The following is a 27,097-nucleotide window of genomic DNA, read 5'->3' as shown; positions in this document are numbered from 1 at the left end:
GTGGTGGAGGTGGTGAGAAATGGTAGACTTCTAGATATACTCTTTGAAGATATAACCAAAAGGATGTATGAGGGACTGGCTCTCAGGGATGAAAAAGAAGAATTAAGTATGAGAATAGGAATGGGAAAGTGTTGAATAGACCGAAGGACTTCGTACAAAATTATACTTCTTCTTATTAAGAAATGTTAACTTCGTCTTTTATTTTTGCCCCTCTCTGCCATGGTGTATGGAGACCCTCCTTTGCCAGGGAAAGTTTTTCCCCTCAGCCAGCTCCTTCTTTGCAATTTCAAGTAGTCATTAGTGTGTGCAAACTCAGGGGGTGCAAATTGATTTCAAGGGAAGAATGCTGCCAAAACAACCATGATGTTCCTTCCCATGGGTATACCTTACCCCAGTAATCAGGAGCCCGCTGCGTCCCACCCTGGCTCCTGTGTAATGAACTTCGTCTTCTCCACAGCTGACAGCAGGCACCAAAGACTGAGGGTCTTCATGCCACTTCTCTGACTCCCCTAGAATGGACGTGTGTGGCTGGAAAGAAATGGAGGTTGCTCTGGTCAATTTCGATAACTCAGATGAAATCCAGGAAGAGCCAGGCTACACCACGGACTTCGACTCAACCTGCCCGAAAGGCCGGCCTGGGAGCAGCCCCTTCTCCCGCTGGAGGATCCACATCAGTGACAGCACCAACCATGACACTGCCTTCTCCAAGCTCCCGGGAGACCACGTGGATCCCGCAGGGCCTGAGCCAGTGGTCTTGAGTGAAGGAAACCAGCGGGTGATCATCAACATTGCTGGGCTGAGGTTTGAGACTCAGCTCAGAACCCTCAGTCAGTTCCCAGAGACTCTCCTGGGAGACCGGGAGAAAAGGATGCAGTTCTTTGACTCCATGAGAAATGAATATTTCTTTGACCGGCACCGGCCCAGTTTTGATGGAATCCTATATTATTACCAATCTGGTGGGAAAATCCGGCGCCCGGCCAATGTCCCTATCGATGTCTTTGCTGATGAGATTTCCTTTTATGAGCTGGGTAACGAGGCTATGGACCAGTTCCGGGAGGATGAAGGCTTCATCAAAGACCCTGAAACACTGCTCCCCACCAGTGACTTCCACCGGCAGTTCTGGCTCCTCTTTGAGGACCCTGAGAGCTCCGGTGCTGCCCGTGGTGTGGCCGTGGTCTCAGTGTTGGTTGTGGTCATCTCCATCACAATCTTCTGCCTGGAGACACTGCCAGAGTTCCGGGAGGATAGGGAGCTGAAGGTGGTCAGGGACCCCAGCCTCAACACGAGCAAGACCGTCCTCTCCCACACCATGTTCACCGACCCTTTCTTCGTGGTGGAGTCCACCTGCATCGTGTGGTTCACCCTGGAACTGGTGCTCCGGTTCGTGGTCTGCCCTAGCAAGGCCGACTTCTTCAGGAACATCATGAACATCATCGACATCATTTCCATCACCCCCTACTTCGCAACTCTCATCACAGAGCTGGTCCAGGACACAGAGCCGAGCGCCCAGCAGAACACGTCCCTGGCCATCCTGAGGACCATCCGGCTGGTGAGGGTCTTCCGCATCTTCAAGCTCTCCCGCCACTCCAAGGGGCTGCAGGTCCTGGGGCAGACGCTGAAGGCGTCCATGCAGGAGTTGGGGCTGCTCATCTTCTTCCTCTTCATCGGCGTCATTCTCTTCTCCAGCGCGGTCTACTTTGCCGAGGTGGACGAGCCAGAGTCCCATTTCTCTAGCATTCCTGATGGCTTCTGGTGGGCAGTGGTCACCATGACAACTGTAGGCTATGGTGACATGTGCCCAACCACCCCTGGGGGGAAGATTGTGGGCACTCTGTGTGCCATTGCGGGGGTCCTCACCATTGCCCTCCCTGTGCCTGTCATTGTCTCCAACTTCAACTACTTCTACCACCGGGAGACCGAGAATGAGGAGAAGCAAAACATCCCAGGAGAAATCGAAAGAATCCTCATCGTCAACAGCGCAGGCTCAAGAATGGGCAGCACAGACTCTCTTAGTGAGACCAGTGGCGGCTGTTCCACGGAGAAGTCCAGCAAGTGATCGGTCCAAGGCTTCTTGGGTCCCTGTGTGTTTCTCCCTCTCTTCTTCCCTCCCTGTCCTCTCACTCTCTGTCTTTCCAAAAACCAAAATTTACCTTTTGTGACCAACAGGCCATCTTTGACTGCAAGCTGTTTTAATAAACCCACACTGCTGCTGCACTTTCTAAGACGTTTCTTCTCAACTAACCATAGGAAGATTTCATTCTCCTTTCCTGTGAAGGGGGGGTTCAGGTCCCCAGACCACAGGTATCGGCATCACCTGAGGGCATGAAAATGCAGAATCCAGACCTACCCCAGACCTACTGAATCAGAATCTGCATTTTAGCAAGATCCCAGATGATTTACTTGCACATTAAAGATTTAAAAGCACTAGTTTTGGTGTTCGTAAGAGGAAGCATATTAAAAAGCCAGGAGCTGCTGTGAGCAATGAATAGAGCTCAGAGTTGTATAGTGGTGATAATAATGTATTACTACGTGCGTAGCATTGCATAAATTTTCCAAAGCACTTTTACCTACAAAAATGCATGAGATAACTCATTTCATCTCAAAATAACCAGTAAAGCGGATTTGATTATTATTCCCACACTGCAAGTGAACAAACCAGGAGAGAGCAACTTACCTAAGGTCACCCAGAAACAGTGACACAGTCAATGCTGTCAAATCTCCTGCCTATGACCCTAGTGCTCTTTTCACTATATGAAGAGGATGTGTTGGAATTGGGGGAAGTTGTGAGAGGAGTCTGTGGGGTCTGTCTTTCAGAGGATCCAGTTAGCCAACCTCTGGACAGGGACACTCTTCCCTGGGGGCGCAGGATCTCAGCACAGCCTGAGAGGCAGTGCCTGCCTGTCTGCTTGCTCCTTAGCCCCTTCCTGGGACAGTGGACAAGAAACATTCTTAGATGCTTTTTACCCTGCCTATCTCCATGATTTACAAGAAGACTAGGGATCTTGAATGTGGGGACCCTAGAGGCCTGCTCCAGGAAAACAGACATGTCCACCTGCCTCAGGGTTCAGTTCCCATGGAGGAATTGGCCCCTAGCCCGTGGGGCAGCTGGGGAGGGAAGAGCAGGGCCTGAAGTGTATGCCCAGAGGCCAGGCTCACCCAGGGTCAACGGTTGTGGCAGGCTGACCTGAGGAACTACCCTCCTGAGAGAGGAGCCTGCTCAACCCACCAAGGTCCTAGGACAGGGGAGTGGAATTGGGATTCCCCAAAGAACAGGGAAGGAAGCCTCCATTCTGTCCATCCTCATCCACCTCCTCAAGTAAGGAGGCCCTGTGCCTTCCTGGGACCCTATACCCAACCCCTGGCCACACCCCAAAGGTAAGTCAACACCAGAACAGTGCCCCTGGGCCATGGGTCTCTGCACAGCTCTACTCCACAACACACAATCCTGGCTGTATTAGTCAGGGTTCTCCAGAGAAACAGAACCAATAGGGTGTGTGTCTCTGTGTGTGTGTGTGTGTGTGTGTGTGTGTGTGTGTGTGTGTGTGTGTGTGTGTGTGTGTGTGTGTGTACACAATGGTACTTCAAAAAGATCATGGAAGAATTCATATTATTTTTTAATTTTATTTTTCACAAACTTTTTGAAGTACCTGCACAATATGTGTATATACATATATACACAGATATACATACAACATATACATGGTAGAGAGAGAGAGAGAGACTTATTATAAGGAATTGGCTCATGCAATTATAGGGGCTGACAAGTCCTAAGATCTGCAGGGTGAGTATGCAGGCTAGAGACCCAGGAGAGCCAGTGGTGTAGTTCCAATCTGAACGCAGGCAGGCCACAGACCCAGAAAGAGCCAGTGTTTCATTTTAAGCCTGAAGGCAAGAAAAAAAAAACCAGTGTCCCAGCTCAAAGGCAGTTAGTCAAGGGAAATTCCCTCTTGCCCTGGGGAAAGACAGCCTTTGTTCTATTCAGGCCTTCTACTAACCAGATGGGGCCCACCCACCCTGGGGAGACACTCTGCTTTTAAATGCTAATCTCATCCAGAAACACCCTCACAAACACACCCAGAATAACTTTTTTTGTTGTTGTTTGAACAAATATCTAGGTACCCCATAGTCCACTCAAGTTGACACATAAAATTATTCATCACACTGGCACACACCCAGCTCCACACAACCCTGCAAGACACAATCCACACAACCCTGCAAGACACAATGCTGCAACCACAGATGCAACCACACAACTTCCATTTCATGACAAATGGGCTGGTATGGGGGAAAGCTGCTTCTCTGCTTTCTTTTTATCTTTATGCTTTAAGAAGTTAAATTTAGTAATCTTTAAATCCCCCTCCCATTCTATTAATCTCAGTCTTTTCCTTCACTTTAACACCAAGCTTCAATTTAGCACTGGGTCAGGCAAAGATCTAGCCTGGTCTTTACACAACACATTACAGCCCTTAGATGCAGGCAAGCAGGACTCCTGTTGCAGGCCCTGACCATCAGGATTCGGGCTTTGGAGAGTCTTCCTCACAATTTTCTAAGTTCCCTTCCATTCCTCCCCTTCAGGACACTCCCATTCTCTACCCACTCCAAACTCCCAAGTGAGTGAGGTTGACCAGATGTCCTGAGGAGCTCCAGGACTCATTTCTATGAAGTTCTACTGAGGCTTTCTGCCAGGTTCCACTTCCAGGATGGTGGCCTACTGAGCAAATTGTCCCCACTGCATGCTGTGACATTTCTTTTATAGGTTCACACAAGTTCAGGTGCCAGAATAGTGATGACACTCTGATTTGGGGTGATATGAAATTTTCTATACACAATGCCCTTACAAAAACTATTTGCATAGGACCTCAAGCACCCTAAAGGTGGCTGACAAAAGAGCCCACATACCCGCATTCCGCCCTCTGGAGGCCACGTCATCATGATCCTCTACACCAAAACCTGTCACCATAATGTGCAGGACACTCTGCCCCTCACATCAGCCTTCCAAAGTAGATATTATTACCCCCACTATGCTGTGTGTGGAAACTGGTTCAGAGAGGTCCAGAAAGCAGTAGAGAAGGGATTTGAATCTAGGCTCTTTGATGCCAAAATCTGTCTCATCATGCTGCCTGCCCAGATCTTCCTAAGAGAAGAAGAGCTTCCACTGGAGCAAGGAAGGTAGGCTGTGGTCACACAGACATGCCTGGCACATTCCTGGGAACAAGGAGCCTGCTTCTCCTAAGGCCCCTGCTTATTTCCTCTGACTTTGTGTTCACTGGCCAGGACCGCCTGCTGACTGTACACCTTCACATGCTGCAAACACGTGGGATAATCAGACCCTAGGACAGGCTTGGCCAATGCCCCCAAAAGCCAAGATGGAGTCCCAGGAGCCTGCAGCTCCAGCCTTTCTCCTTCTGAGATTCGGCTAGGAAGAGTACAGACAGAGCAGGGCAGAGATGAGCCACTCTTTTTCTTTGGCTAATCCAGTTACCCCTGCAGCCTTGGGAGGACTGATCACAATCTTCTGATGCCCAGAAAGCAGGTCTTAGCATTCAGGCTGGAGCCGGGGAATAGAGTTGGAGAGGTAAGGCCTCCAGTCCCCAAGGCACTGCTGCCAACAGGGCAGGTACCATGGTCCCTGTCCACCAGCACTGGTCATCTGTTTCTTCCCCAGCAACCCAGGCTAGGAGAAGGGCTATGGGAGCCCCTCTCTCCATCTGTCTGCCCAGCCTCCTGCTTGCAATGATATCTGTTGTCTACAGAGAGGAAAGGAGAGAAGCCAGAAAACAGCTAGGGCTGCCGAGGGGGTCAAGTGGGAGGCACAGAAGGAAAGATATCCCCCTACCAATCTAGGAGGGCAGGACTGGTCAGCAGCCAGGCTCAGACAGCCCTGCCCTTAGGACAGCAAAGCAAGGCCTGAGCCCTTCATTCAGTGAGGTGTTTACTGAACTCCTACTGTGTGACAGACACCTTATAGCCACTGAATAGAAACATGGAATAAACAAAAGGGTACCTTTTAATTTTCACAGTAAAGATAACCAAATAATGTAAGAGAAACAAAGAAAATATTTTCAGAGGATGATAAAATTTGCTTCCAAATCTTGTGTTTTCTTTCCCACTGTATCATGCCACTGTCTTGGCAAGGAACAGTTGTATGTTTATCAGTCCTTTTAAAAGGTGTTTTATAAACCAGAAAGCATTTTGAACACTTAGGGGTTTTTTAGTGAAAAGCCCTCTAGACTTGGACTCAAAGGACCTCGCTTAGTTTTTACTAATTGTATAACTTGTGCCTCAATGAGCCTCGGTTTCCTTAAGTAGAAATTACAGACGAAAAATACCTACCTTCAGCAAAGGTGGCAGCATTCTCCCCACCCCACCCCATCCCACCCCTGCAGGGAGCAGGCCCCTGAGTCTTCTCAGTTGTCTCCCTCCCCCAGCTGGACAATGGGCTCCTTAGGACCTCTGCCGGCCATGAAAGTGGCTGCTCCGGCCCAGCCCTCTGCTGGAGGCGGGTCCCTTGTGACTTCCTACTTCTCTGATTCTTATGCTTATAATCAACCTCCATGAGCTTACTTCTGAATCTGAGTAATGGGCAGAACTACACTTGCTTCCCCAGGCTGCTGGGAGGATTCAAGGAGGGAGTATTACTGAAAGCAATTCAGGACTATAAAGCACTACACAAATGGAAGACTTTATTATTCTTTAAAATCTTCCCTTTTGGAACAATTAACACTGCCCAAATATGTATAGAACTTGCCTTTGCAATCCTAATCAGATCATGACCCTAAGCAGATGGCAACTGTTTTAGTCTGTTTCTGTTGCTTATAACAATATACCTGGAACTGGGTAATTTGTAAGAAAATGAAATTTATTGTTCACAGTGTCTGAGGCTGGGAAGTCTGAACTCCAGGGACCACATCTGATAAGGGTCTTGGTGGTGGTGACAGTGACGGGGGGAGGGTCTCACATGTCAGAAATGATGAGCAGAGAGAGAGAAAGAAAGAGTTCCTCATGCACTCTCCTCTAAAGCCCTGGGAACCACGCCCCTGGCCACCACTATTAATCCATTCACTGTGCCATGGTCCTACAATCTAATCACTTGTTCAAGGCCCCACCTTTCAATTACCGAAGTAGGATTTCCATCCTCAACAGTTACAGTGGGGATTTAAGCTTCTAATATGTGAACTTTGAGGAACACAATTCAATCAATCCGCAGCAGCAACTGATTTAAGAGACAGCACAAAAATAGAATTAATTGATGAGGAGAGCACAGACAGAGTGGTAGGGTGGGGATGATATCGTCTTTAATAAACAGCTTCCATATTCTCTATGCTTTACACACATTGTTCTATTCCATCTTCACCACCACTACAAGGTAGGAGTTAATTCCATCTAACAGATAAAGAAAATGAAGCTTCAAAAAGTTAAGTAACGTTTTCCTATGACATACTGTCAGTACAGGAAGGCGTTTGATAGGCTCCTGGAATTTAAGCCCACACCTCCAGTCCTGCCCTCCTCTCCCTCCGTCTCCACCCCACCCCCAGCATTTCACTGGGCAGGGGGTGGGGAGTAAAAACTGGGGGCCTAAAGAGAAAGGCTGGGCTCCCACACACAGGGTGTTTGTAAAAGCATGATGCAGGAGAGGAACTGAGGACCCTGGATAGTTGAATCTCCAGCTCAACCCTGCCACTGTCTGAAGTCGTTGTCCTGGGTTCTCTGAAGCGTACACACACACACACACACACACACACACAGAGGGGTGATTATTTATGCAACTTCCCGTAATGCACCAAATTGGTCTCCTTGAAGGCAGTTAAATCAGTTCAGCTTGAAAACATGGGCTGGCCCAAGCTTTCTTTACTGGAGTGGTTCAGAACAAAAACTTTAGAATCAGCTAGCCCTGGATTCACATAATGCCTCCACTACCTGTGAGTTCTGTGGGTGTAGGTAAGTGACACACATCAATTCTTTTACTTGTAAAGTGGGGACAGTAGTAATAATACTAAACTCAAAGGAGCTCTTACGACAGTATGTGAAGAGTTTAGTGCAGCGCCTAGGAGAAGCGATCTTCAAGGTTATTATTAAAGGTTAAGGTTACTATGAAAGATTATCATTGTCAGCATCTACTGAGATTTAATGGAAGGAAGAGCTAAGTATCAGGACTGCCAATTTTAGGTTATTTGATAAAATTAAACCATGATCTCAAATGGCTCAAATTTTCACATCATCTTGGATTCCTATAGACTGTCTAGTGCTGAATCTTTTAAATGTGGTGTTGAGGAAAGCATCCACACAAAATTTCCCCATTCGAAAAAAACGTTATCTTGGCACCCACCTGAGTGGACAGGGTGGGGCTGTCCTTTGTGACAGCAGTGGGGTCTTTAGGGGGAGGATGATGGCCCCGCCCGGAGGAGACAGAGGGAAGGATGAGCACAAAGGGCTGTGTGACACTGACGAGGTCACAGAGGGCAGCAGAGTATAAATAGGGCTTCACGGGGCTGCAGGCTCAGAGTGTGTTCACTTTTCTGGCTAAGAGGAGAGTTCGGACACTCTCATGGAGATAAAAAATTAGAGGTGCAGGTCAGGGAGTTAGACCCAGATGAAAATTTCTCTGGAGCTCACTCTGCGTCTGCACATCTTTGAAGAGATTCAGTCAGCGATCCAGGCACCCTACAGAATCCCTACAGCCACCATCCCCAACCTGGCCTCTGGGAGGGAGCCTCAAGGCAAGATCTGCTGTACAGCCACCCAGTATTCGACACATAGCCAGACACCTGGCATACAACGTATAGCCTGCTGGCTGGATTTACATAATTCACAGGTGACTGGCTATATGTCGTATGCCAGGTAGCTGGCCATATGTCATATACCAGATGCCTGTATAGCAGGTCTTGCCTATACAACATATATACAACACCTCTGCTGTTCTTCATCTGACACCAAGGCCAAGGAAGACCCAGGGACCCTCTCACCAGTGCTGCCACCATGATTGAAGACAGCCATGAACACTGATTCACTGTTGCCATATTACACAGCCCAGAATAGCTCCAGAATGGGTATGTTCAATACCAGAATGGGCAAACTGCAGCCACAGCTGCTCAAGAGAGATTATGCTATGTTCAAGTATGTTCCCATGTTTGAGAGTGACTTTATCCAGATCCCCAAAAGGGGGCAAGTGATGAATGTGCACAAACGTGTCTGAATCATGACCGTGGGCATCGTGCACACCAGCCCCATCCTCCCTCTTCCTGACGTCATGCTGCTGGCCCATCCAGTCATGGACTATGACGAGCATGCTGAGCATGACCAGGCCACCAAGCAGAGTAACCACAAAGCAGCAATGACCCTAGAGCTCACCAGACTCATTCCTTTGAAGTCTGTAAGGATCTCTGTTCATCATCGCCAGAACCAACAGCTGCATCTGAAGTTCGCCACTGGCTATTGCTACCTGTAGCTGTGTCCTCTTCAAGCCCAGGAAGACTTGTTCCTCTATTGGGAGCAGGTAATTTCCCTCCTGCAACCACCCATGGACAGTAACAGTGGTACCTATGCCGTTCCAGCTAAGGACAGGATATGCACGCCTGCCTTTGAAGACAGGATGAGCCTGGACGTGGCAGATTCCTGAGACCTGGTCAGCCACGGGGTCTCTGAGGTAACTGGGGCCACCTCAGCTGCTTATGCAGGAGGGGAGGGAATCCCACGTGACACCCACAAGCTCACTACTGTGCCCCATGTATCCACCCCCATAGAGTCCACAATGGGGCAACAGCAGAGGCGGCCGTAGCAGGGGCTAAAAGCACCACACAGCAAAGACATGGACATCGTGGCCAAGACAGTAGAGGAGCAGCATGGAGGCCGTCGTGAAGGCAACAGAGAGCAGCCTTGGGTCTGCAATATCAGAAAGCATTGACTAACCTTTAAAGCCCATTAAATAGGCTCAGGGAGCCTACTTTGCCTTTCTTTTCCTCAGTTTAAATAAAGAACCATTAAATCTGAGAATGGCTTGCTGTGTTCCGTCTGAATTTCCACGGCCCACAGCCTGGTAGTGACTTCACAGTGGATCTGTGACAGCTGTGCTGCAGCCTGAGGCCCCGGGATCCAGACCAGGGGGTGGCTCAGCAGAGCCAATATGAGTGCTCCATCTCGCCTCAACCCCTTCCTGGCTTTGGTTCCCCAGGGCTATGACTGAGAGTCCCAGACTGGGCTGGGAAGCTCTACCTCTAACTTTTCTTCTCCCTGCCGGTCCGTAGACAAGTGGACTTTCATCCCCCAGACTATTAGGGGAGGGGGAAGAGGAGCAGCAGCATTTGCTGGCAATCAGAACAGGGAGGGCCACTGTCTAGACTTAGCAATTCCACTACTAGGTATGTATCCCGGAGAAGCACACACACGAGTCCTGGGACACAGCTATGAGGATGTTCATAGCAAATTAATTTAATAACAGAACACTGGAAACAGCCCAACTTTCCATCAACAGATGAACTGATAATACAGTGGAATATGAACAGAGGGGGATATTTAGTAGTGAAAAATGAACATCAGCCTCAAATATTAGCATAGATAAATTTTGCTCATTTTAAGTTTTTTTAAAACAGCAAGTTACAGAATACGATATAATTCCACTTATAGGACAGTTCAAAAACAAAATCAATATATTGTATACATGCTTAGTAAAACTGAAGACAAAAACAAGGGAGTAGTGAACACAAAATTCAAGGCAGTGGTTTTCTCCAGAGTGGGAAAGAGATAGGATCGGGGAGGCGAACATGAACTTCCAGCGGACCTGGGAATTATTTTAGTTCTCGAGTAAGGAGGCAGGTACAAGGGTGTTTACTGTTGTTTGTTGTTGTTTCCACATTTTAACATCTCTGATATCAGGATGGTTCTGCAATTGCCGTGGCGATTCTGATGAAGTGATTGTCCCAGAAATATCTTTCCTTCCTCTCTTGCTTTCACTTTTATGTGTACAGAAAAGTGATATAAGTCTGAAAGCCTTGTTGGTAAGACTCAAATTGTAAATGACATTATTAAAAGAAGACTTGTTTATTTGAAAAAGAGGAGTATACCTATTTTTCAGATGGGGACACGAGCTCAGAAAGGTGACTTACCCCAGTCTCCCAGTGGGACCTTTGCAGAACAGGGATCCACCAGCCCACTTCTTCATGCAAAGCCCTGTCTGAGGCATGGGGAGCAGACAAAGCAAGTCCAAGGAGACTGGGGCACCACAAGAACCTGAGACTTGCCGGGTTCTTACCACCAAGTTCCAAAATGCTATGGAGATGAGCACCAAATTTATGGGATTGGGAGGAAGGAGAGGTGGGGCTGGGCGAACCCCTGGTTTTCCAGCTTCCCTGTGCTCACAGCCCTTAGCTGGTCTTATCTGTTGTACAGACGTAAGCTGTGTCTGGCTCCCAGGCTTCTAGCCCAGCCTCCGCCATTGCTCTACAGCTATAAACAGATCTCCCGCCTCGAATTCCAAGCCTTGCTCCCCACCAAGGACCATTCTTGACTGAAGCTGCATCTCTCTGCAGCCCAGGCCTCCCCAGCTGCTAATTAATCTCTTCAAAGCCAGGTCCTTCTGGGCTTCCAAAAACAAATCCTTAAACCTCACGTGAGGGAGGTTATGAATAAGGGCTCAGCATCCTTGTTGCTTGGACCACAGTTAATTCCTAGAGCTACTGCAGAGGAAAGTCCTGAGCGTAGGGAGCAGTCTCTTTTGTTGGTAGAGGAAATTGCAGGCATGGGGTGGGGCACTGTTGAGAAAGGAAGAGGACTGAAGACCTACACATCTACCATTTCCTCCTGCAAAGCAAAGTTCCTGACCCCAGGATGAGGAATTACGGGAGTCAAGTTATTCTTAAGAAAGGAGGGAACATGCCAAAGATTAGATACAAATTGGACCTGTGAGGAAACAACCTCAGAATCATTAACTCAGAGCTCCTGAGAAGATTGGGGGGCCTACAGGGAGATGAATTAATGGCTGACTCTTGACCAGCTTTTCATTTGATGCAAGGTAGGGAAATTACAATAAGATCATATCACTCCTTTAATTTTATGGTATCCTCACAGACAAATAAGACTAGATAAGCACTAGTCTGGAAGAAGAACACACAATAAAGATGTTTGCAGAGCACTTAGCCGTCCACAGAGTTCTTTACTGTAGGTGCTGTCTTCTGAGTCTCACACCTCTCCATTTTGCAGATCAGCAAGCCAGAGCTCAGAGCACTTAAAGGACCTTCTCAAAGTGTGAGGAGATGGGCAGACAGGGAGCAACTCCAGTGCAGCACCCTGTGAGCAGCACCCAGTGTGGGCGGCCCCTGGTCCTGCACAGAGGCACAGAGCCAGGGGAAGAGACAGGGCAGGCGCGCGAGTACTTATTACAGCTCTGGGGACAGATACAATGAGAGACGCATGTTTGGTAGCAGGATCTGTTCAGAAGAGGGATGCTGGGGCATGGGAGGGAGCTGTGGGTCAGGCTTCACCAGGGAATTGGCAGTTTTGAGGGACAAACAGGTCTCTGCGGTGAAGAAAGAACAGGGAGCAAGAGTAAGGGTGGAGAAAGTGTTGGGGAAGGGGTGGGGAGAGAGGACCAAGCCATGGAAAAGAATGGGAGCAAACTACAAAGCCTGGAAACACCACAGCGTGTTGGGTGATTACAAGTATTTCAGTCTCACTGGTTGCAGGGCAAGGGGAGAGGAGCGACATGAGACTGGGGAACCAGGCAGCTGGATCTTGCAGGGCCTGGAGTGCTGTGTGAACGTACCAGCCTTTGAGAGCCACTGAGGGCCAGTGACTGATGGCAGCGAGATCTCTCTGGCTCTGGGGTGGGGGTTGATAGGCAGAGGCTGTCTGGAGGGAGTGGGTTCCTCCCAGGCAGAGATGGGGACAGTTGTCCTTCCCATGACCCAAGAGCTCATGGTTTAGGCCTGGCACTCGTCTAAAGGAGGAGGAACTAACAAAAGAACAAACCTTCCCCCTGTGGGGACAGTTGGTCTGTAAAGGGAACTTCAAGGAGAGAGACCCTCCAGAAAGCAAGGAGTAAGCAAGTAAGGTATAAAACAGCTTGTAGACAGCTGAGGGTCAAACACAGTATAAGGCAGCCAAGGGGGGCTGTGGGGCTTCAGTGTGGGAGACCGCTGACAGGAAAGACCCGAGTGTTTCCTTGTTCTTTTGGGGGGAGCTGGCCGGGCGCTCTCCCCCTCCGCCCCCTCCTCCGGCCTGAGGCGCCCAGTAGAGCCCCTGTGGCCACGTGCTGTTACTGCAGGTTGTCTCTGGAAAGAGAGGAGCTGGGACTGAGGCTGAGTCGCAGTCACCCACTCCCTTTGCCATACCAAAATTAGCCTAATGCTGACTCACTGGCTACCAGCCCGGTCCCTCAGGGGGCAGCCAGCCCTGCAGCAGGTAGTGGCCAGAGGTGACAGCTGGTGAAAAGGATGAGTCTCATCCAGGCTGCATGACTCTAGTCCCCTGGGAGTCGGGTGGTGGAGTGGAAAGTCCACAGACAGGTCCCCTCAGAGGCCTGGGATTCAGACCCAAGGGGACAATAAGTGACCACCAAGAATAGGGGTGGAGGTGGAGTTAGTGCCAGGGTCCCTTTGCAGCCTGGGAGTCAACTGAGAAACAATTGTGGAGCATCTGTTACAGACACGGGCACACACACATGTGCACACACACGCACACATACCACTTTGCAATCTCAGTGTGGCTGGATGCAGTGGGTTTTTGACTGACAGGCCGATTCCTTAGAAACTGTAATGAGCTAATTCAGACCCAAGCTGCTGATTAACACCCAGGCTCACCTGAGCCCAGTAAAGCGAGGCAGGGGAAGTCAAGGAGTGAGGTGGGGAGGGCCCAGAGTGGCCCTAACAAGTGAGCATGGACGATGTGGCACCTTAATGAGGCCAACTCAACAGTCACTCAGAAGGCTAAGGGGAGGCAGGAAGTGGGCAGGTTTAGATGCCACTGAGGACCAAGCTTCCTAAGAGCCCCAGCCCCAGAACCCAGGCTGCTCAGAGTCAGGAACCCATAGCTGTGTTGTGCACAAAGAACATCTTTCCTGTGGGCCTTCAGCTCCTCTCGCAGAGCCCAGAGCCTAAAGACAGAAACGAAAGAAGCAGGATGGTGTGCATTTTGATTGGAGAAATTCCAGTGTATTCAAGAGATGGGGGTGGGACTGACCTTTATGCTCCCCTGAGTCCTGAGATACCAACCATACCATTTGAGTCTCAAAACACCCCTACGACCCCAAGTGGAATTCCAGCTTTAGGTAGCCCAATTTTCCAGAACGAGGAAAGAAACCCTGATGCAGCACACCTGGTCTCCTTTGCACACCTTCTCTTTCCTGCTTTGCCTGCTTTCAGCTTCATTCTCTCTTTCATCATGGCTTCCTATGTCCTAGGCCAGGAAGAAAGGCAGCTAAGAAACATGTCCACACTAAGGGATTATTGGCTTTTGGTGCAACCTCAACTAGGAGCATTTGCATTTTAAAGGAAGTTTCCAGAAAGAGGTCAATGCTTAGCTTGAAGAAATAACTCCTTAGTGCTAACATTCCCAGCAGGGAATAGGGGGTGTTCTGAAACTGGCATAGTCCTTTCCTCACTTCTCAAATCACGGTTCACGGGCATCTGCCTTTTCCACCATAGCTGTGTCCCCCATGGCTACAGAGCAAAAACATTCTCGTTCATTTGACCTGAAAGAGGAACTAGATTCCTGTCCTTGCCCCTGTATCCACAGCGTTTCCGGTGGAGAGCTCTTTGACTGGATCCTGGCGTGGGGTGTCTACACAGAGAAGGATGCCAATCTGGTGATCCAGCAGGTCCTGCCAGTAGTGAAATACCTCCATGAGAACGGCATCGTCCACTGAGACTTAAAGGTGCCAAGGAGGGAGTCTGCAGAGGGAAACAGATGATGACCCTTTAGGAACCTCCATGGCCATGGGGAGCCCAAGTTCTGTAAAGTAAGAGGGTTGGACTAGTTGACTCCCAAGCCCCTTCTGCCCTTGTATTTCTTAAACAAGCTGTGGATGGCAGAAGAGTCATTGTGAATTTGCACCTCAGTCTTTTCCTAAACGTTTCACTCTGCCTCACCCTAGCAGAAAACCAAAATAACCCAGTTTCTTGAACCCAGCCACAATCAAAATCAAACGCAACACATACTTACTGAGGGTCTCCATTGCACAGCATTGCACCTGGCTTTGGAGAGACCAGAGGTGATGAACCAAGGGTTGGTTCCCTAAAAACACAAACAGTCCTGGGGTAGGGGAGGGAGGTTGGTACATTAATTGCTGTAAGGCTGAGCAAAGTCAGGGCCATAAGCAAGGTACGGAGTGCTGGGGTGTAGGGATGAGGGCGCAAGTAGGAAGAAGGAGGGAAAACAGTGGAAAATGAGCTGTGCCTTAAAGTCAGGAGCACAGAGCTCATCTTTCTAAGAAATTATACTTATATATAAGAAATATCTAAGAATTTCTAAGAAATTCAAAGGAAAAGAAAGGAATACATGTTTCAGGTGATTTTATCCTACACTGCATGATATTTCTCTTCTCCTACAGCCCGAAAACTTGCTGTACCTCACCCCTGAAGAGAATTTCAAGATCATGATCACAGACTTTGGTCTGTCCAAGATGGAACAGAGTGGCATCATGTCCACTGCCTGTGGATCCCCAGGCTATGCGGGTGAGTCTGGGAGCAGAAGGGAGGTTGACCACTTGGCTACATTCAACCACAGGGACATTATTCACAGAGGTGGTGATTGTGAGGAGACGGGGACAATGTCACGGACTATCCAGGTAGAGCGTTCCCTGATGAGGTTTAGGGCCAGCCAATCCACCTACCTCTAGAAATACCCCCTACGGCTCCCAAATTCTACATCTTTAAAGACAGCCCACCTCCAAGCCCTGCCCACCTCCAAGCCCTGCCCATAGCCTTCCTGTACTTTGGCTCTCAGTCCTGCAGACAGACTTCCAGGTTTTATCTCTTTAGCTAGACCAGAGGCAGTAAGATCTGTGATCAGTAGAGAGCTGAGGGGTTGAAAACTAGCCCCTGTCCTTTCTCCCACCCTGGAGGAGACCTCAGCTCCCCCTCCCCCAATTGCTGGGAGCCTGGAAGCACAGGATGTTGAGTTTGGGCATGAGGAACCCAAATGTAGGACCCTAAATGTACACTCAAGGAAGCACTCTGGGACACTGGCAGAGGTGGGGCCTCCTGCCTGAGCAGCCCTGTAGGACCCCCGAAAAGGTGAGAGTGGGCAGGGTTCCTGGTGAGAATATTCCTGGGACCCATGGGGGAGAAAGTGGGAACTCGAACACCCACTCCTGCCCCTTTCCTCCCGGCCAGTCGTCAGCTGTGTGGGGTTGGGGAGTGGGAAGCAGAACCCGACTCAGGAAGGGGGGCCACTCACCAGCGGGTGTTGAGTCCCACTGGGCACAAAGCCCTGGTATCTGGGATAAACACGGAGGGCAGCTCTCAACTGCCCCAGGACTCCCGCAGGCACATCCTAGAGACAGGAGAATGTCTGCCCTCGAACGCAGGCATGGAAAGGAACTGGGGATGGCAGGGAGCCGGGGAGATGGGCAGAAGGAAGATCAGATAAACTTTTGTTACCACATCTCAGGGGAAGTGGAAGTAAAAAGCTGCCTGCAAAATGTCACCAGATAATGAAGACAATGAATGCAATGTGACTCCCATAGCTGAGGTGTCAGTCAATTGCTCAGGGAGAAAATGACAATGATCCTTGCTTGGAATTTTGGATGGATCTTCTGCTCTTCTGAAGGAGAGCGGCCATGGTTGAGCCTCTCCTTCCCGCCTTCCATGTCTTCCACCCCACCCTCTTACTCTAGTGTTAACAGAAAAAATAATAAATAATACCAGGCTCCCAAGATTATTACGAAAATTAAATAACATAATACATGAGCTTCCCATACAAAGAAGGATGGAGGTAGACAGTGTCCTGACCCTTACTGGCAGGTTCATACTCCACCGACAATCTGTGAAAGGTGGATAAAGCCCAGGATAAACTCCCACCTGCAGGTTGTAAACCCTTTAACCCATTGAGAGGGACACAGCTATGCCTTTTAATGTTATAATCCCAGCACAGTGTATGCTGCATAATATATGCTCAGCAAATGAAGGAAGGCAGTAAGGAAGAGAAAGAAAGAGGGAGGACCCAAGGGAGAACTGAGGCCATAGGAGGGCCAAATCAGAGGCCCCTGACTTCCCCCGCACTCCCCAAAATGATAATAATTGGGACCTATTTGCCTGGAGAGTTTGAGTTGAAGTAAATTCTTGGCATTGAATTTTCTGTGCAGGCTTTGAATTCTCTCTTTTTTCTGAGATTCCAAGCAGGAGAAGGTGACTGACATTCACTGTGTGTCTGGTGATTAACTTTCTTAGGGGTGTAGATGACACACTGGTTCTTTCCTCAGTCACCAAGTTCCTGCTGTGGGCCAAGTGCCAAAACTGGCTGTGGTGTTACAGAGCCAACCAAGAGGGGTCTCTGCACTCCGGGAGTGGACGTGGCTTTCTCAGCAGGGCCAGAAGCCCACACCGTCCCTGTGGGTGGACCTGAAGCCTGTGCCCGGGGATAAACCCTCTGACCTTCTAATCCCTCCCTATGAATTAATAGCAAGCCAACCCTCCTGGTCCCTGACTCATTCAAGCTCCGTGTGGCAGTCCTCTGGCCAGTCATGGGACAGAGCCCAAGCAGTGAGGGTGTCACTAAAGAAGATCTTTTTCCTCCCCAGTGTTTTCCTCCACTAGAAGTCATGTCACACTCAACTGGAAAAGAATCTGAAGCCCAGGAGGGAAGTTGTTCCAGCACTGGATACAAATTCAAGTCAGGGGGCCCTGGAGGATAAAATACTGAGATATTTCCCTTTGGCAGTAGGTTGGGGGGTCAGGGGAGGGGTGAACATACAGGGTTTTGCATTTCCCTAAACCTAAAAAGACTCATCTGGCCTTATCTAGAGAGAGTAGGGACCTCTCTGCAGGGGGTGGAGAAAGAGGCAGGGACCCCTGGCTCTCTTTCTCTTTGGGATAACAGAGAGCGATAGACAGGGGAAGAGAAAGCTTGTGGCTGGGGGACCTGAAGTTGAGCATGCTAGAATGGAAGGGACTTTTTTAAAAAGCTTATGTGAGTAGAAGAGCAGAGAGCTGTGACCTTCTTTGGAGACAGATAGAGGAGGGGAAAGGGAGGAAAAAGACTAAGACTAAAAATGGTTACTTGGAGAAGAAAGAGGTGTTCAGATGTCTTGAGGTTTGTTGTAAATTGCATCTGTAAATGAAATGCTCAAGTTCAACTGTTGTAATGACAGGTGGGTGCTGTTTTTATTTAGATAAAGCTCAGAGCACTGTATTTGCTAGGAAAGCACAAGCAGAAAACACCATGTGGAATCTGGAGAGGTGGTGTATGCAAGGAGCCCAGGTTTTACGTGTCTTATATTATAGGTCTAGGTTCAAATCCCACTTTGCTGTGTGACCATGACCAAGAGAATCGATCCTTTCAGCTGTAAATTAGGGCTCATTATGCATATTAGACTGGTCTAGAGAATTAAATGAGATGTCAATACAAAGCCCCTTTCATTGAACAGGCACCAAATAAACAGTAGTTTTTTTCCCTCAACATGGAATCTCAAAAAAGAATTCAAAACAAAACGTTAAGCAGGCTTCCCGTTGCCACGTGGTAGCAACATGCCTGAACTCAGGGTGGGGCAGTGCTAGCAACACTCTGAGCACAGCCCCTGGGCTTCTGCCACGGTGGGCCCTTAGGTCAGTCTCAAATTTCTCCACAGAGTGGGAATGTCTGCCTCCAAGCTCCCCTGTGACACTTCTCTGTCACCACCCCGCTAACCCCTCCACCTGCGCACGCACACACACAAACACCCCTGACATCCTTTATAATGGCCAGGAGGCCTGATATGAGAGTCTTCAGCTCCAGGACCTGAGACATTGAGGCTGCCCACCAATCTATCTAAGGAGATAGTCAAAACAGCCAAAACCTTCCAGGGCAAATCCTAGGGATGGTGATGTTCCCCCACCCTCCCAGGCTGGGTTTGGACTGCAGCCCTGCTTGAGCCTCTGAGGCACTCAGGCTGCAGCAGCTCACCTGCCTTAGTCTGCTTGGGCTGCCATAACAGAATACCACAAACCAGGTGACTTAAACAACAGTAATGGAGGCTGGAAGTCCAAGATCAAGGTGGCAGCAGGGCTGGTTTCTGGTGAGGCCTCTCTTCCTGGTGTGCAGAAGTCCGTCTTCTCACAGTGTCCTCACAGGGCCTCTCCTCAGTGCACGTATATCCCTGGTGTCTCTTCCTCTTCTTATAAGGTCACCAGTCATATCGGATGAGGGCCCACCCTTATGACCCTGTTTAACCTTAATTACCTCTTTAAAGGCCCCATCTCCAAGTACAGTCCCATGGCGGGGTTAGGGCTTCAGCACACGAATCTGAGGGGACACAGTTCAGTCCATAACATCCCCGTTCCTACCAGTCCCCATCACTTTGCAGCTCTCAGCTGCCTCTGGCCCCAGCTCTCAGATTCTCTATTGAATCCTGTTGGGATGAGAAAGGTCACTTCTTATCATCTGGGGGGGCCTTCACAGGTTGCTGGAGGCTGGTGAGGTCCAGGTGGACCCTCTGGAGCTGCAGACAGAAGAGCCAGTCAAGGGCCCTACACTGACCCTGGGAGGACCGAGCACACCCTTGGGGTCCCAGGCCGCAGGCCGCAGCGGCTTCCCTTTCCCTGTTCAAATCCCTGATCCACATCAGGGCCTCTGGAGCAGAGGCTGAATGGGAATCATACCTTCTGGACTAAAAACTGGGACACGGGGCCTGACAAAAGATTTTTGTGTTGCTCATTGGCATAAGTAACAGTCTGGCAGATGCAATTTGATTTCAGAATTACCAGCTTTTTTAAGACACCACATCAACTGAGGGAACAATGGGACAGAATATTTAAAATCTAAATGCAAATGTGGTCCCTCCCAATAAATCTCACCGGGATAAAACTCCCAGTAACTCTCACCCCTGTCAAGCTCTAAGAGAATGATCATGTTTTGCTCGCTGTTGTGGCTTCAGCTCCTAGTGCTAAGGATGTTCAGTAAACACTGATGAGACAGAGACATCACTTGACCAGGCCCAGGCCAATGCCGAGTCTGTTTGTCTTCCAGACCTCAGGCCGGGGCTGCCAGCTGTGTGAAAAAAGACCCTGTATCACCCTCTTTCACTTTCCTAGCACAGGTTCCTCCAGTGGGGCACGTGATTTTCCAGTGTCCCCCTGCTCCTGTTGGAGGAGACACTCTGGGTCCCCCTGGTACCTGACCAGTCCTCGAGTCAGCAGTGGTGTTCCCAGGCAGGCCAGGCAGCCCCAACTCTGGGGGAGAGCTACTTTTAGGGGCTGGGATGGGTGAGGACTGACGGGCAGCAGGGCAGTTTGGAGCTGACTGACTAGGTGGGGAGGGAGGCACACCTGTGAGGGTGCTGCTTACGTCAGGGAGGAAGACACAAAGGTCTAAGTGGTCAGAGGAGAGAAGGAGGCTCAGGAGACACTTGCACAGGTGCCCACTGGCCCTCACCAGGAAGCACTCCGTGGGCTGTAGAATGCTCTTCCTCTCCTTCTTGGGGCCAAAGAAATCCTTGAAACCTGGTCCAGATCCATAGCCAGGCTGCCGCCAGAGATCAAAATATCCACACAGCACCTTCTGCACCAGCCTGTCCATCAGTCCATTCATCTGACTCTCAGGCCAAAGAAAAATTTCTGAAGATTCTCCAATTCCCAATCCATTCTATCCCTAACTGGCCTGTGTCTGGGACTTCCAGGAAACGTGTGGACTCAGGAAAGTACTTGGATGTTCTCTATTCTTTGCATATTATCCACAACCAAAAGGCGCATGCTCCCAGGTATGAAAACCCGGCCAAAGCATCCCTTTCATTTAGGGCTACCTGCCTCATTGTCTCAGGAACTGAAGCCAAGAGACTGGCCACCAAGGTGACTTGGGAAGTCCCAGGGACACTGACTCAAGCATAGGCATCCAGACAGCAACAGTTCAAAACTGCAGAAGGTGTGGCTGGTACCTGTCCACCCACCCAGAATACCCCCTGACACATGGGAAGCCTGTCTCCAGAGGTAGCTTATTCCCTGTCAAGCCCTAAAAATAAAGCCCCAAGGACACAGTTATCCTGGTCTCAATGCTAAACAGGGCCCTGGAAAAGAAAGAGGCTCTCAAGTTTCATGGCTGGGCCATAGGAAAGGGCAAGGACAAAAGGTGGGAGACTTAGTGCCCAGGAATGGCACTTCAGCCTCGGCTTCAAGGAGACCAAGGCTGCCAGCCCAGAAGAGGTAGCCAGGGCCATGAACAGTCCTCAAAAGAGAGGCACAATTCCACCAGTCAGAATGGGGAAGAAAGTTTGCTCTGCATCTCACCCAGCCCCAGCCCCAGCCCTGAAACTCCATGGAGGGTCTAGTGAGCCAGATCCTGGCTACTGTCCCAGATCCCTCAAGCTGTTAACTATCATGGAGTGCTGGGCTAGTCTTCCAACCTGCAAGGCTAATGCTGCTACTAGGCCCCTCAGGCACACACAGCATGCACATGCTCACCTGGCCAGCTCTAGCTCAAAACATTAACTCCACATTACAGACGATCCAGAAAGATCAGAGGCAGGATACCAGAGAACAAAGGCTGAGAAGGAAAAGGCTAACCAGAGAGATGTCCAGTGAGTGAGGGCTTCAAGGGAAGGGACCACATCTCCTATGTCTGTGTGCCTCCTGCATGTGGGAGACACTGAGTCTATTCTATTGCCTGGTTGGCCACTGTCCCCAAGGTGCCTGGGGTGGGAAGGAGGAAAGTTGCAGAACATAAACAAGGTGTGCAAAGCTGGCATTTGAGGTTAGATCACTAGAGGGCACTCCAGGACAGGAGCTGACTAGGGCAGCCCTCGCCATAGCATAGGAGTTTAGAGAGGGGCGGTTTGGAGTTTGTTTATTCATTCAACACTCACCTACTGAACAATTACTCTATGTCAAACACAAATGCTATACAGGATACAAAATGATTGAGATGTGACTTATCTTTCACTACAAATACAACCAGCACAAGCAAAAAACAATGTATTCATATTTATCTACCAGTAACTTCTCTTTGTTAAGTGCTGATGTGGACTAGCTGGTTAGCGCAGTTGGTTAGAGTGTAATGCTAACACCAAAATCAAGAGTTCAGATCCCCTTACGGGCAGCCACCTAAATAAGTAAATAAATAAATAAATGCTGATGTGTTTAATCTTCACACACTGTCCTTTGCCCCTCATCTGCATGGCTGATCTCTCTTTTATGTCTTTGCTCAAATGTCACCTTCTCATTAACCTACCCTTCCCATCTCATTTCAAACCATAGTGGATTCCTTCAGCAGTCCCAGTCCTGCTCACACGCTCCACTTTTCCCATGACATTATAACCATCCAACATGCCACATATTTTACACATTTATTATCTCCATTATCTGTGTCTGCCCTCACCCCCAGGACATAAATTCCGTGAGGGTAGAAGGTCTGTCTGTATGTTCACCAGTGAACACTATGCCTAGAACAGTGTTTTTACACACCACAGGTACTCAATATGTATTTTTAGTGAATAAGACAAGCGATAATTCTAATTAGCCCCAAGTAAATTGAGGGTCTAGGGGTCAGCCAGCGAGTATTCCTATGTTTGGGGGGCTTGGGTGAAGTGGATGTCGTGTGCAATAGGGGTCTTCTCAGAGGAGGTGACATTAAGCTGGTCTTAAAGGGTGAGGAGCAGTTCACAGGTTAGAGAAAATGGAAAGAGGCAGAGCAGGCAAAGGGACAGCTTGAGCAAAGACCCAGAGGACAGCCCTGCAGGGTGTTCAGCACAATCGTGGCAGAAGGACAGACCAGACATCCCTCCTGGCCTTAGCAGACCCACCTCCCCCAGGCAGCTGCTGCATGCTCTGGCCGGTCGGGACCCCCAGCCATGACCACAGCTACTGGACAGTAGCCTGACTGTGTCCCTCTGTCTGTGCTGGGCCCTCCCTCGCCCCATGTTCCCGTTGCCTGTTTCACGCTCACGTATAAGTCTTTCCTGCGTTCCTTGCCATCTAGGGCTTCCTGACATGGGGTATCCTCCACCACTCCTATCTCAGATATATTCTCCGTTCTGCCGCAAGGAAGAAACAAACTGCACAGCTCAGAAAACAATCCATCATTTTGTCACAACATTTCCATTTCAAAGGCTTCCTTTGCTAGCTTCTTTCTGGCCAAAAGCTTCCTCTTTTTAGCATGAAAAGAACTGACAGGAGGGTGAGTGACAAGGGAGGGGGAGGGGCTGCAAATAGCAAATAGGGCTCTTTGCCTGTGTCTGCTCTGGTCAGGGGTGTGCGTGTGTGTGCGTGCGTGTGTGTCTGTGTGTGTGTGTGTGTGTGTGTGTGTCTGGTCAGGTGTGTGTGTGTGTGTGTGTGTGTGTGTGTCCGCTCATGTCTTTGCAAGCTCATATTTCTCAGCACTCATTATTATTGCTGCTCACTCAGAGATTTGCCCACTCCTATCACAAGGCATAAGCCACCTCAGGCACTGGCAGAGACTCTATGTATGATATGCCGGGAACTCCACTGGGCACTGAGGATTAGAGAGGAAGGAGGCAGGAAGGAAGGAGTCTGTCAGTGACTCGACAGATGTGTAAGTGAATAAATACGACACGACAGACACTGTTGTAAAGATTCCTGCTGAGCAATGAGGAAGCAGAGGAGTAGGAGTGTCACCTCAGAAGGGGTGACATTAAGCTGGCCTTGAAAGATGAGGAGCAGTTCACAGGTTAGAGAAAGTGGAAAGTGATGGATTTTGTGCACACAATAAGCACCAGCACGAAAGAGCCGCCGGCCTCGTCTTCCACTCCAGCACCAAGCCCCTCCCCCTTCCCTTTACGAGAAGCCTCCTGACTTCGAAACAACTTTCTGGCTTCTGCATCGGTGCAGTTCTCCACCCGGTTACATCAACCTAATGGTCCCTCCACCGTACACTTCATGCCCAAAAGCTAATATAAATCCTCGCAAACCCATTGTTGCTGCTGTCCGCCATTTTCAGGGCAGCCCCGGGCTGTCCTCCATTTTGAGTACAGACCAGCAGATTTCTTTCTTTAATAAAGCTTGAATGGTACCCAGCATCTCTGCTCACTTTCTCTCAGAAAGAAGCAAAGCAGGTGAAGGGAATTGCACGGGCAAAGGGAACAGCATGGAGAAGGGAAAGGCACAGAAGCAAGCCCTGCAGGGTTTGGGTTGTGGCTGCGGTAGGACATTAGGCAGCTAATGCCTGTTGGGTGGACATAAATGGTCACCAAGTCTTCCTCAGTGGCCTCCTCCCTGCCTGGGCCTCATCAGTAGACAGCACAAGTGGGAGACCTGGTAGTGAGTCAGCCCCCTCCAGCCTCACAGCTCCTCCCGGCCTCCAGGCCTCCAGGTTGTCCCTCTTCACAAGCAAACCGCAGATGTGCAGACAGCCCCTCCCAAGGCCTCTGCATTCATCACCTGGCAGAGCCCCCAGGGAGCCGGGCCTGGCCACAGAGCCCAGCATGGGCCCATTTGCAGAACCTTAAAACCCTGGAGACAGCTTGTCCACCTCCTATCCCCTTCAGTGTCCTCCCAACATACACAGAGGAGTTCCACAGGGACAGCAACAGTTCCACAGGGACAGCAAAGAAATGGGGAGTGTTATAGGTCAGCAAGCGGAGGGAGAAGATGTGGGGAGTGGGACTGAGTGTGTGCAGGGAAGGTGGGGGAGGGGAGTTATAAAGATCAAAGAGGAAAGAGGAGGCCAGGAAAGCAGAGCCCCTCTTGAGGACCTCACTGACTGAATCATTCATTCATTCATCTATTCAACAATACTTCAGGGTGCACTGTGTGAGTTAAGCCCTCCAGACACCAAACTGAAGGCACACAGTGTCTGTCCTCAGGGAACTCAGAGTCAATGAGGGAGACAGACAAGGAAATGAATGTTAAATACTAACTAAGCACCCAGCCTGGTCATCCTGAAGAGATTTGGACTGCATTGAGGTTTGAAGGATGATTACAAGTCAGACAGAGGGGTTAGAGTGGGAAGAACATTCCAGGCAGAGCATTCTCTGCAGCCAGGAGCAGAGCCAAGGCCACGGGGTGCTGTGCTGCCCACAGGAGGGAGATGCCACACATACCAGCCTCACCGTACCCTCACTACCCTCTCAAGACAGGGATGCCACCAGGACCAGGCAGGCCAGGGGTGAGGCAGGGGCCACCATTTGGTACAAACCTTACATTTATGAAAGTCACCGTATTTAGACTTTGTATGTTATCTCCAATTGAGGTTTGGGTGTTTAAAATATGACTGTTAAATTTAAACCATTGAAATATATAACAATTTTTGTAAGCCTGTTTAGCATTTCTTTCTTTTTGTTTTTTATATCTACAAGAAGCCTAAAAATAATGAAAGTGGCCCAGTTCTGTCTCATTCTTGGTAACCGGGCAGTATTGGTCCCAGATAGGAAAAGCAAGACTTAGAGGAATCACCCAAAGCCAGCACACACTCCAGAGCACCACCCACCTCCCAAACCAGCAAGGCTCAACCCCCAAAGCCTAAGTATTGCTGCCACCACCTCCTGCCCTTGAAGTCCTGGGATGGTGTCCTATGGCCTCTGCCCCAACCTTCCCTGGCTCCTCAGCTCACCAGGGACTGCAGCCTGAGCTCCTCCTTGTGGAGCTCTTAATCCTGTTCGTGACACCAATTGTCTAGCTCCATGACCACGCCAGTAGTCACGGCTCTTTTACCTGCTGGTAATCCTTCTGACTGGGCCAAGTGTCGAGCTAGGGCTGGGTCTGGAGCTCCCAGACCCCTCAAGCCCATTCACAGACTGGGTCACAAACCCTTCATACACCTGGCTGGGTCACCAGACCCCACACACGCCAGACTGGGTCACTAGACCCCCTCACGCATGTCTATAAGCTAGGCAACCATCCAAAAGGTCCTTGGAAGCTGTAGGTTGGAAAGCATGGCTGCGCCAGGCAGACGCCCAAGACAGACACCCGCCCTCCTGCTTCACTAAAACTCCTCTCTCTCCCTCTCTCCCTCTGTCTGTCTGTCTGTCTGTCTCTCTCTCTCTCTCTCTGAAGAACACAAGAATAGCAACAAAACTAAAAAGATACATTGGTGCACATGCACACTAACTCCACACACACATACACACACACACACACAATTTGCTTACAAAGGATGTGCTAAAACCACACCCAACTGCACCCGAGGTGAGGGCCCTGACCAAACTATTCTATTTTCCCAACATTCCTCCTCTTCACCCCAACATCCGAGCCCTGCCAGAGCCCATGGCTGCCTCATGGCCAGCACTGGCTATACAGCCACAGGAGCAGAAAGGCAGCATCTCCATTGTCCTGGGTCCCTCATCATTTTTGTCCTTGGGTACAGCTAAGAGCAAGGCCAGGAGATGCCCCAGATGGGCCTCTCTGTCACCAGCCCCTGCTGGGAGAAAGAAGCCAGACCCTGTTCCTGTCCCCATCTCCACTCCTGTTCATAAAGAACAGTCTCTTGGGCTGTCTGCAGGGCAAGCCTGTGGTCAGGACGAGGTGGGGGCAGAGACCGGACAGCAAGATGGCCCCAACCCGCTTTCCAAGGCCTTCTGAGAGTTCAGCTATGATCAATGTGTAACTTAAAGTTGCTGGGGCCCAGAAAGCAATACCCAAAGTGAAGGCCTCAGAAGCAGCCTCAAAAACCAAGTTTTCCTCTGACCTTCTCCTGCCCTCCTGTCTCTCAGCCTCATTCTACCCTGAGGCAAACCATAGAAACTAGAATCCCTCTTCCCCTTCATAGATGTGCTCTAATCTTCCCCCATATCTCTTTCTTAGAACTGGCCATAAAGAAATTCTCTGACCTACCTTGTCTGATCATAGGTCATCAGACCCCTGTTCCAGAAAGGGTCCTGCCCCATACCCCGGAGGCATGAATGCTACACAGAGAGACCAAGAAGAATCTGGACAGACAGGCCTTGCTGGGTTTCTCCACTGAGTCTATTAGCATTAAATCACACTTCTCTTGTCCAGTCACATTTCTCCATGACTGTGCCTGCTTCATA

The 27,097-nt window shown here is 49.7% G+C and overlaps 2 protein-coding genes and 1 pseudogene across 2 annotated transcripts in view; 2 read left to right on the top strand and 1 right to left on the bottom strand.

Annotated features, from left to right (window-relative positions):
* The first annotated feature begins 514 nt into the window (after positions 1-514).
* KCNA10 (potassium voltage-gated channel subfamily A member 10) lies at positions 515-2,056 on the top strand. Its single transcript, XM_063106648.1, has one exon. It carries the CDS (start codon positions 515-517, stop codon positions 2,054-2,056), a length of 1,542 nt encoding a protein of 513 aa, XP_062962718.1.
* A 6,936-nt stretch (positions 2,057-8,992) lies between these two features.
* LOC134384227 (Golgi-associated RAB2 interactor protein 4-like) lies at positions 8,993-9,775 on the top strand (annotated as a pseudogene).
* Positions 9,776-19,552: 9,777 nt separating this feature from the next.
* Positions 19,553-27,097, bottom strand: part of LOC134384226 (chymosin-like) — a 31,503-nt gene continuing 23,958 nt past the window's right edge. Inside the window, 2 exon segments of the mRNA XM_063105807.1 lie at positions 19,553-19,624; positions 20,557-20,718. Of these exon segments, the coding sequence (XP_062961877.1) occupies positions 19,553-19,624; positions 20,557-20,718 (234 nt within the window).

Source organism: Cynocephalus volans, chromosome 8 (assembly GCF_027409185.1).
Source record: "Cynocephalus volans isolate mCynVol1 chromosome 8, mCynVol1.pri, whole genome shotgun sequence".
NCBI classification, from domain to species: domain Eukaryota; kingdom Metazoa; phylum Chordata; class Mammalia; order Dermoptera; family Cynocephalidae; genus Cynocephalus; species Cynocephalus volans.
The sequence above is the reverse complement of the archived record's forward strand: the minus strand, read 5'-3'. Positions and strand labels throughout refer to the sequence as shown.

Bases quoted from the DNA above. Each gene is read 5' to 3' on its own strand.
- KCNA10 (XM_063106648.1), top strand. From the start codon at position 515: ATGGACGTGTGTGGCTGGAAAGAAATGGAGGTTGCTCTGGTCAATTTC.